This window comes from Nannospalax galili, unplaced genomic scaffold (assembly GCF_000622305.1).
Source record: "Nannospalax galili isolate Female #2095 unplaced genomic scaffold, S.galili_v1.0 scaffold271, whole genome shotgun sequence".
NCBI classification, from domain to species: domain Eukaryota; kingdom Metazoa; phylum Chordata; class Mammalia; order Rodentia; family Spalacidae; genus Nannospalax; species Nannospalax galili.
The window spans coordinates 3763167-3774358 of record NW_008331789.1 but is presented as its reverse complement, the minus strand read 5'-3'; the positions used below and the strand labels follow the sequence as shown (position 1 = coordinate 3774358).

The 11192-nt window shown below is 42.8% G+C and overlaps 1 protein-coding gene across 10 annotated transcripts in view; it reads right to left on the bottom strand.

Moving 5' to 3' along the window:
* Window positions 1-450: 450 nt before the first annotated feature.
* The window catches only part of Ldb2 (LIM domain binding 2), a 375355-nt gene continuing 364613 nt past the window's right edge, over window positions 451-11192 (bottom strand). Inside the window, exons 6-9 of one of the 10 annotated variants that reach the window (XM_008826874.3) lie at window positions 10841-10964; window positions 7365-7516; window positions 4660-4802; window positions 459-1783 (exon numbers count right to left, since the gene is read on the bottom strand). In XM_008826874.3, coding sequence (XP_008825096.1) covers window positions 4698-4802; window positions 7365-7516; window positions 10841-10964 — 381 coding nt within the window. In that variant the 3' untranslated portion in view covers window positions 459-1783; window positions 4660-4697. Of the gene's footprint in view, window positions 2045-4659; window positions 4803-7364; window positions 7517-10840; window positions 10965-11192 lie in introns of all 10 variants that reach the window. The other 9 variants (XM_008826877.3, XM_008826873.3, XM_008826875.3 and 6 more) reach the window with 9 other exon arrangements.

The window sequence follows — 11192 nt, the reverse complement described above, 5'->3', positions numbered from 1 at the left end:
AAAGGATGAATGCTGTTACCACAGGAATGCTCCTGGGAGCGTCTCCAGATAAAAAGGGCTCCAATTCTTCCCTTCTTCTGTCCATCTACCCACCTTCATCCTCTCACCTCCTGCCATGGTATGACACAAGAAGGCCCTTGACAGATGACCGCACCTTGGTATCAGACCTCCAAGCCTCAACAGTGACAAGACAGTGCAAGTGGACATGTTCAGTCGAGACCCTGCCTGACCTGGGAAGCTTTCCTGAGCTTAGGAGGATGAGCTGGAATGAGTCCTGGGCTTCCGACCTTTCCTACTGCCTATCTGTAGGTAACATCCATTTTATTGACTTGCTGTATGTGAGTGTGCTCTGTCTCACACAAGTTAGTGGGCAATGAACCTGCTTTACAGGTCTCATGATTGTGAACAGATGAGTATACACGTGCTCACATCAACAGCCAGAGTCACTTATTTTGGTCATTAACACAGTTTATTATTGGCACACTTATCAGTAAAGCATACATAAAATACAGCTGTTTTATAACACACGGAGCCACTGTGTCTTTACACGTGTAGAGGAACATAGTAATATGCAAATGGAAAAATTAGTTCTCTTATAAAGTTTCACATAAATACACTGGAATTGCCCCAAAAGAAAAGTCCCCATAAAGAACCAAGTGAGGGATTTACAAAATATTATACAAGCGATATACCATGGGAAAAAAAAAAAAAAAAAAGAAACCCAGTCAACTCAGATACAGTTACAAAAAGAAAGAATACAAAAAAGTTTCAGATTTATTAAACTTCCCACAAAATTAATGGATTACATGGCTTGAAAATATTTGGACCAATAGCATGTTTACAAATGCATACATTACCTGGTCCAACTGTCGTTTTTTACATAATAAAATCTACCCACATTATCGTTGATTCCTTGTTTCAGCACTGGGCTAAATTGAAACAACTCAGATGCAAGAACCAATTACTGTCAGCTTGCCCATCAGTCACCTAACTGGGCCTTCTCTTACTGCCCAATGCAAAAGAAGAAAATCGAAGGAAAAAAAAAAGATTTAAATTACTTTCCAAAAGCTGATTTTTTTTTCTTTTCTTTTTTTACTGAAACAAGAAACTCTCAAATGCAAGTCAAAAAGCAGAAAATATTTTACAATATTAAAAAGTCATCTGTAGTTGGGTCCAGCATTTTAATGAGCTCCTGAGCACTATGGACAGACAGCCTGGACTTCACTGGGTACAGGGACAGGAAATTCAACAGAAACAGGAAGATTAGATCGTGCCAGGAGGTGTGTTAGCGTTTGTTGGCTCTAATTAACACCAATGCCGGTATATTTGTAAGAAGGCCCACTGAGGCTTACCTGGGACGATCCTCTCAATTGAAAAAGAAAAAAAAATGCAATAAAGAAATCAGGCCATTGTGTTTAGAAACAGATGTTTGCATGGAAAAGTTTTTGTGTGTTTTAATTTCTCCTCTCTTCTCTCTGATAGTAAAGATTTGAGACTGGAATTCTACCCCCAACGGGCCTACGGCAGCGGATTCTGGTGCTCCTGGCCCATCTTACTGGGAAGCCTGGGGTGGGGGGTTTTCTGATTTGGTCTCTTGCGTGGCGGGAGGTTTACTGTTCCAAGGGCTGTTGTTCCCCAGGGCGGGTGAATTGTTGAAGTCCTCCTCGTCGTCCATGCCGTTGGCCGCATCATACTGCGTGTTTTCTAATCTAGTGATTAGCCTTTCGTCCTCGTCCCCAAACTCACCTCCCATCAGAGTTGGCTCTCCTACCACCATCACATCCTGTGAACAGCAGCTGACATTATTACAGGGAAACCTTGGGAGAGAGAAGCTCAGCTTAAAACAACAGTGGGACGAGCTTGGGGCACCTAGGACAGACACACTCGTGTGCGCTGTACAACTGGGTCAAGTCTCAATGTCGGGGGCCGAGACGCATATTTGATTTCTACAGGAAATAAATATCGCCTCCTGATGTGTAACAACCACGCGAGTTTATGTCCTTAGTGCGCAGCCTGACACCGGAGAACGGGCAATGCTAGCAATCTGCAGAAATAAAAAAATGGATTTTTCAAAATTAAAAAAATCCACGCTTTGAACTTGCTGACCTGGGGGAACTTTTGAGAGGGCTGTAGAACCTTTTGTTGGGCTCATGGCAATACCTCCAAAAATCTGCCACTTTCTCTCTGGAGGGGCTTTGCAAATTCACGGAGAGCTGGGACACACGTGTAAAGGTATCATTCTGCAATATTTACGCAACGAGTTCCAAATGGTATTTTCTCTGTCCCCAGGATGGTATACATTTTAATTGAGGACAGAATCTCTCTCTTCCCTACTCAGCCAGGCCCTTTTATGCAGCCAATATCCTTGACATTCTGCTACTTAATTATGGTAATTAATTTAGGTAAAGTTTTCGATAAAAACAATGTTCACACTGATTTGACAATTTGCATAGCTAATTAAGTCATTAGCAAAAACCTGCTGATTGCCAACAAGCCCTGAATTTACCATCTGTTATTTCATGGTGCCTGTCACCTATCCCCACACAGGCAACCCTGCTACCAATCTGGACAGTAAAAAGAACCAGTCCGTCCAGCTGGTACCATAAAAGGAAGATGAAGAGTGAGCTAATTATAATTACGCTGATGAAGCTGGCAGTTATCAGAAATGGAAGCTGCAGGAAGAATCCCACTAATCACTTCTTTAAGTACAAATTGTCCTTGCATGCAAACAAGGAAGCCACCTACTATGGCTGGGAGTTCCTAGGGAGGCCGCAGCTGGAAAAGCCCAGTCCCAGGGTGGGGGTGGAGATATACACACAGGGCATACATAGCTCCAGGCTCTCTGTTTAAAGGGGACTAAATGAGGCTGATGGGTGACCATGGTGTTGACAGGACACTTGTCAAGTAGATTCTTCTGGACAGGTTCTGAGCAGTATTTGACTTGAAAGTTCAGGACTTCAGGAGTGAGAGCATCTTATCAGTCTCCAGGAAGCCAGAAAAGGCCTTGCTAGGCCAGCTTGCTTTGAAGTGCTGAGCGTCTACCTCTTGGTAGGGAGGCTAATTCAGAAAAATGCTTTGACAACTGGGCAAAAGTTCTTTTCCTTGGGTGGCTTTGCATAGAATCTGGAGAAGGGAGCGGGGTTCTCTGATATCTAAACTTGACCTAGAACTTGAATGGTGACTGCTGAACAAAGCCCTGGTCTATTTGGGGATGGAAAGCCTTGCTTTTTATATTTATCCCTGTCCCCCTTCTTTATTTGGATGCAATGATAAACATGTTTCCAAACTGTTTTCTGACTAGTCATTCTTGGGAACTGATGAAATTGATTTTAAAGATAAATGACCCAGATGGAGTAAATGCCTAAAATGTGAACTTAGTTAACTCAGTAATAAAGGTGCTAATAAGGGTGCTGGCTGAGCCAGGTGCTTCCAAGAAAATGTTTACTAGGCAACAAAGAGCCAGAAACGACACACAGAAATGAGGAGACTCATGAGGACTCTTAAGATGAGATGCAAAACAGACACAGTCTTTCTGACTGCCAAGAGGAACGACATGGTTTTAGATGGAATGTGGGCACCACAGAGACCAGTTGAACATTCTTTAGTTAGCTGAGTAGCTGCCATATCGCTCACTGAGGTGTGTGGACAAAGACGTGCCACTTAGGTGCAGGCAATTCGGAGGCCGTACTTACGATCAGGAATGAAAAGAGGTAGAAAGAACAGAGGAAGATTAGCCAGCGCACAATAAGGGTTAATGAACACACTTGGAAGGCCTTGGAAAACAAGTGCTGAGTATCACCAGGTAATAAAGAGACATTAGAACCATGTGAGTCTATGTTAGTATTGTGTTTCCAAGGCCATGGAGAGAGGCTGGGAGTGTGAGGACGTTAAGTGTAGCTTGCAAAACAGAGGAGGAAAACACAGGCAACTTAAGCATGACTTTAGAAGAAAAGTCCCAACACTGCAGATGTGTCCACTGTATTAGAAAATGACGTTCATGCAAGAAAAACAGTAGGAGAGTGGTGGTTAGAGCCAGTCCTATGGAGCTCTGGCATAGGCTTGCAATATGTGTGGAGAACTTTTTTTCCTCTTAGGACTAACTGGAAAAGATGCCCAGACATAGGTGTTTTTAAGCATGCTAAGTTTCAGTGCAATGCTACATTGGCTTTACTGATTATTTTAAAAATATCCTTAGATACAAACTCTGTGTGTGTGTATGTGTGTCTGTGTGTGGGGTGGTACTTATACAACTGACAGGTATCTTGATATAAAAAGACCAAGGACTTTATATGTACATAGATACTTGAGGCCACTTACAAAATTTTATGCAGATCTAACTAAGTTCTTTTGTACCTTTAGGAAAGGAGAGTGATATTCTCTCTTGACCTGTCCTCACACAGTGGAGCCATGCTGCATATTCTAAGCTGTTGCTATCTAGGGGATGTGAACTGCACGTCCCAGCCCCCATGTCCTGGAAATCCCGCCACATTGGTCTCCAGCTTGTGCATCCCACTGGAAACAACAGGACTCCACCTGAACATAGCCCACGTGCCCTCGGCTCCCCTTGAGGCTGACCTCTGCTCCTGAGCTGGGAGCTTGGAGGAACCACCAGCTTTTGCCCATTCCTGCTCACTAATCCCCCGTGCAAGGACCACCAACCTCTGAGGAGGACTGGAAGTGACTCCTTTCAGGGCCCCTCAATGCTTCTCCTTAAATTGGCCAGAAGGGGTCACTGCTGTTGAATGACACAGGTCTCCATCCCTCCCAGGGTTGAGGCTGCAGTTCGGGATGGCTCCTAGCCCCTGCTCATGGAGTGAGAAGCAGAATCCAAGGATTAAACCCTAGTCCTGGCCACATACACATATCCACTGCTGCTGCAGCAGCTCTGCAGACCAGGACTGCAGTCCTTGGGCCAGGCAGCTGATGCCTGCAGGTATCACTTCTATTCAAACAGTTAAGATAGTGGTGATTTAGAAGACAGTGATTAAAAAAGATATGGTCCCTCTTTAACATTCGTTTAACATGATGACACGTAAGAGTCTACATATTTTCCTAACTCGATTCTCTGCCTCTCTGGGCCACCTGTGAGTTCTATTAAATGAAAATACCTTTCACTGCATGGGGTGGGGTCCTGCCCAATCTCATTTCCCCATCTCTAAGGGTATCTTGCTCACATACAATCCATGCTCATGAAAATGCCTTGACACAGAGATCTTCTCCCAAAATGTCATTTTTGTTTGGAGAACAAGAGGATCATGGAGTAGGAAAAAAATTATGTGATTTAAAAAAATAAAATTGAAAAGATTCCACCTAGATCAGGTATATTAAAATACGTAACACGGGTGTTTTCCTCTACTTTTACATCCATGAGAGACATCACAGACTCTTTACCAGTCAGAATCTTTCTCAGTACGATAAGATGTGAGGTAGCACAAAAGAGGGAACTTCTTGGTCATCCCTAAATTAAACAGTGAGCTCCTCAGGACAGGGCCTCCTTGGTCTTGTTTTTCAATACTTTTAACCTTGGTATTGCTAGTACCTGGCATAATGCGGTGTACAGTAGGGGCTTAGAGAATGCTTGTTGAACTGACCTAGATTTCTATACTTTCTATGCCTTTTAGTAGCTATGTCACAGTTCTGAAATTCTCTGAAGTACACTTGCCTTGTTTGCTACAGGGAACTAACAAATGTTAGTTTGTAAACCCAGGACTGGAGGAATTCACGGGCTACGCATGTAGACATTTCCAGACCATTCATTTACACTGGGCTGTTTTCTCCATTCCACCCAGGCATTTTCCAATCTAACCAGGAGCAAGCACAGCTTTTGAGCCTTAATAAAAAGACACAAATTTTTCTCCTCCGGTTTCTTTCTCCCCTGACCTTCAGGAGTAAGGGATTGGAAAGTCTCATTCAGGAAACAGGATTATTTGAGAACTTGTTTCATTACTTGAGGATTATAATTCTTAGCAGTCTTAAAATTCAAATGGTTCCTTCTCTGGTGGGTGGCTGTTAGTTCCATGACACCCCTCTCTCTAATGCAGTGAATGTGGAAATCCCACCCCAGTCTATGGAAGATAAGGGGAGTCCCAGAGACTTGGCCAATCATTGGGTACTGGGCTTGTTTTTGTCTCAAAAGAACTGACCAATAGAAAGTGGGTAAAGTGGGTGGGGGACAGATTTGGAAAGGTACATTTGCAAGTGAGTAATTTCCCGACAAAAGTCCACTCTTCTGGAAAGAGATGGAGCAGGATCAGAACAAGGCTGATGAGGTCAACAGATGGAGGGGAAGGTGAGGAAGTCAGAACAGGCAGTATTGGTGGAGGCAAGTGACCGAAGATGAGAGACACTGCCCTGAAGTCAAATCTAGAAGGTGCCCATGAGGCACCAAGAAAGGGTCAGGATTCAAAGCAGAGTCAACTGCCTGGTGACAGTGGTGGAACCAGGGCAGAGAAGAGCCCACAAGGAATCGTGGCTGGAGGGGAAAGGGATGACAGGTGTTTGCAAGAACAGGAGAATTTGAAAGTGATAGCCTAATACTGGGCTCTGGAATTTAGAGTCAGGAAAGGACATGGTTCAGTTTGAGAGGGATCAAGGGGTGATGAAGAAAGCCCTGCACAGTCTAGCCTCTTCAGGGAATACTCTTGAATCCCAGTTTTGGAGGTCCGTTAAATCCCCATAGCAAGTGGCATTTGTCCAGCCCCCAAAATGAAAGAAAGGGGTCAGGAGTCAAAACTGTTGATCAAACCAGGGACTGGCTTCCCATGAGCTAATGAGATGTGTTAAGCAAAATCCAGTGAGCTGCACTTTTAGTGGCTGCAAGTTAATTACCTGGGTCTTCAAATAAGAGGGGATGCCCATGCTGGGAAGACTCAAGCAAATTACAATATGGGGCTAGAGCTCAGGGGGCCAGTTTCCAGTGGCATACAGGGTCTCTAGTGGCTGCTGCTGAGAGGCCTTAATATGCCACCAGGCATGCTGCTAAGTGATGCTTTCATTAAACCTTAAGTGCTATATCTCCTGTCAGTGACTCTGACGGCTTTTTAATTCAGGTCCCATCACAGCATGGACTCTTAATATTCCTTACTAATTCCTAGTTTGCAGAGGACGTTACCATGGTAGGATTCCTACCACCCAACCCACCCTGTCCTTGCCTTACCCCTTACCACCTCCATACTGTAGAACACCCTCTCTTCCACCCTCTCTCCCTCCTTCCCGTCTCTTTCTCCCCTCCCTCCCTCCCTCCCTCCTTCCCTCCCTCCCTCCCTTCCTTTTTCCCTCTTGAAGCTCGGTGACTAATTACAGCCCCTTGAATAGGATAATGGGCAAAGGCAAGGTTTCAGGCCTAAAAGGAAAGCGAGACTTACAGGTACCTGAGTGGACAGGCTCAGGCTGGCCGCGGGTGTCTTCTTCTTGCTGCCTGTGCTGTTGGTGGTGTTCCCTGCGCTGCTATTGGAAGTGCTGCTGGTAGAATTCTTCCTTTTTCTCCTTTTGGTTGTCGGTTGCCTTGTGGGTTCTGCTGCAATATGAAAAGAGGGGAAAGGGATCAGTCCAGGGTGAAAGCACCAGGGCTACCCTCTGTGTACTGTCCCTTTAATGGAGCTGTTCTCATACATTGAAAAGACTGAACTATGTAAAAGGTTCCTTTTTCTTGTACTAAAAAAATAAGTAAGAATAAAAGAGAGTTGTTTTCTTTTTTAGCACAAAATGTGTGGAACTGTTTTGTTTTGTATGTAGCTATACAATTTTAATTTTTTTTTTCTGATTATAGGTCTGTAATTCACTAATAGTACTTTAAGAGTGAGCTGCAGGTTTCACTTTCATAACTGAGTTTAAAATAGTTTTAGCATCAGAAAATTTGAGAACGTTTTCTCCTCTGGCCTACTTTATCTTTCATAGCAAAGAAAGCAATGATGTTAAGGACCCTAGGAGGCACATCAGACAGTTGTTAGTAAACCACCTTGCCACAGCGGCACCTACTGGACACGTCACATTGCAACCTACCTCTACTGCACCTTGATTCCAAACATAAAGAGAACTCAATCAGTTGCAGATTGGGGTTTCTCAGCTATGTAGGAGTACCTAATGGTTAGGATCCTGGTGTTTATAAATGCTATTAACTTAAAGATTCCTGGAAAGAATGGCTCAATATTATGCAATTAGCATATTAACAAAGGGAACCTAGACCTCTTCAAGAAAGGTGTATTTGGAAATAGAAAAAAATTTGGACCTGAATGAAGAGGTAAATATTTACACGGAATATGAGGCTCCATAGAGATACATAATAAGGAAAGTATTATTTATTTATTTGCCTCTCTGTTCTATATTGAGCTTTACTCAATGTATTTCTATTTGTTTCCTATGATATTAGTTCATATTCACAACAACTAATTAATTAGGTTGTTATATCCTTTGTGTGTGTGTGTGTGTGTGTGTGTGTGTGTGGTGTGGTGTGTTTCAGGGTTTCTCTATAGCCCCAGCTGGCCTGGAATGCACTATGCAGACCAGCTGGCCTCAATCCCACAGAGATATTCCTGCCTCTGTCCCGAGTGACAGGATCAAAGGTGTGCACCACCACACCTGGCTTATATTCTTCATTTATAAATCTTTGGTAATTCCTTTTCCGTAGAGCTGCTGAATAAATCTGCAATGGCTGATAAGAGCATCCTTTTTCCCAACAGTATCTGAGATGTGCTTCTGAAGGTGGGAGGATGAGGAAGGGTCACATTGGAACTTAATGAGTGGGTCTTGTGACATTTTCTTAAAACATCCATCCATGGTGCTTATGATAGATGGGCAAGGGGAGAGACCTCTTAATAAGGCTCATTTCAAAGACCATTGAGTTCATTGAGTAATTTTTGACTTCATGAACAAGATGGAATTATGGTTCTATTTATCTGCACCTCTTTTCTGTCATAAATGTTATGGTCTTTATGTTCAGAGATTTTTCAACAAAGTACTTGTTGTAACTTTTGATTGCCCTGTGAGTGCCTATTCTAAAAGATGACAGAAAGAGGAAGCAGAATTGTTGCAGATCATGAAGATTGGAGGCATGCTGGAACAGGCCATTCTAAATTTTTATCTATTTAATTCAGTGTGTGTGTGTCTTGGGAGTCCATTCTCTCTTGCCATCTTGTGGGATCAGGGATCAAATTCAAGTTATCAGGCCTGCATGTAAACTCCTCTCCCCACTGAGCCATCTCTCTTGCTCTGGAGGAGGCCATTCTGAGGTCACAGAGATATCCAGGTCTACCTCTGACAGAATCTTTTTGCTTAGACCTTAAGAATATGAGTTTGATTTTTCATAAACAAAGTACATGAAATTTAGGGTAGTTGCCTCCAAAGTGCACACACATTATTTGCACTGGTGGCGGGTAGTTGTGGTAAAAATCACGGACTTTAGAGATACAGAAACCTGTGTTCAACATAGTACTCTACATATTAGCTACAAGACTGACTTTGTCAAATTACTGCTTTACACCCCAGGCCTCAGGATGTAAAATAGGGACATGAATAAGCATCTCGCAAGCCTGTTGTGAAGACTCAACATGCTTCCTTCCCTCCTGTAACCCCAGTGGCAGCACAGCACCTGCTGCCTGGTGGGTTCTTAGCATGTCAAATGAATAAACAAAAGAATCAACAATGAGTTATACAAGTGCAAGTTGGAAAATACAGGTGCTCAAAGCATTTGGTGAGAGAATGGAGGGCTTTTCCCCCATATTATATTAAAAGAGAAAATAAAGCCAAATTAAATACATTTAATATACTTGAAAAAATAATATTCTAAAAGTCTAAAATTCCCCTAAGATGGAGATGCAACTATTTCATGTAAAATGATGCCTAGTTTCTCAGATTTCGATGTGTGTGCTTGGTTAAATCTTCTGCATTCATTTAATAGAAAGCCCCTGGCCAATTACTAGTAGATAGTGACCATTATATTTTGTGATTCAGAAAGCCATGTGCCTCATGTTAATAATTACTCTTTATAAAAAAATGAATTTTAGCGAATGGATACATTTGCTTTTGTGATCAGTGAGGCTCGACACCAGCCTGGGGGTGAAAAATACATTAGGTAGAAAGACAATTAACAGAGACTGAAGCGGTAATTTCAGAGCCCAGCAGGAGACTCTGGGGTCTAAACTGCAGGCTAGGACAGTGAGGGGAACTGTTGTCCTCATGATCAGAGCAGCTTTTGATATATCTTTTAAAATAGAGCAAATTTGATGTGCCTCTCATCCCTCGCTCCTTCCTTCCATCCCTCTCCTCCCTCCCTTGTTTTTCTTTCTTTCTTTTTCATAATTTTTATTCATCTTAAAAGCTAATGAAAAAATGGCCCTGAGAAGCCAGCAGCCTGCTCCTCTGGGATGGAACAAGTTACTGGATCAGGACACAGAAATCCCTAGTTCTGATCTTGGGTTTCTAGCTCGGGCTAATCATTTCACGTCCCCCAGCTTCAGGTTTCACACTGACAACAAGGAGTCTATAAATAATTCGTAAGGATATTTTCCCTTCAAAAGTTTCAAGTAGACTAGAGAGATGGCTCAATGCTTACTGCCCTAGTACAGGACTCAGGTTCAGTTTCCATCACCCACATCATGTGACTCACAACTGCCTATAACTCCTGTTCCAGGAGATCCAGTGTCCCCTGTGGGTACCTGCATGCTCCACTCAAGTAGGCACACATACATATACCTAAAAAAAGTAAATCTTTTAAAATATGGTCATGTATCTATGTCCAACTTCTGATAAATATATGGTCATCTTCTACATTTTGAGAACTCTTCATCCTTAGAAGAAACTTCCAAAAGTACATTTAGAAAGACAGCGCAGAGCAAGAACGTACCTGGCGGAGCCACCATCCGCTGCCACTTCTGAAACAGGCAGGTCTTCAGGCAGTCTCGGGGACTGAGGTTGTAGGTTTTGTGTCTGGACATCAGCTCCTGCATTGGCTCCAGTATTACACACAACTGTAAGGAATTCCAAGTCACTGGTGTTCTGCTATTTGATCATATTAATTACAATAAATAATGCTAACAGCTGGGATCCATTAAATGGCTTAAAGGTTCTTTTTGCTTTCTTTTCCTGGTTTTGATTTTCTCTATATAAGTTTGAGGGGAAAGAAATATTACCAACACTTGATTATACCCACTCAATATAGTATTATTTATAACATTATAGCCGAATGTGATTTTATA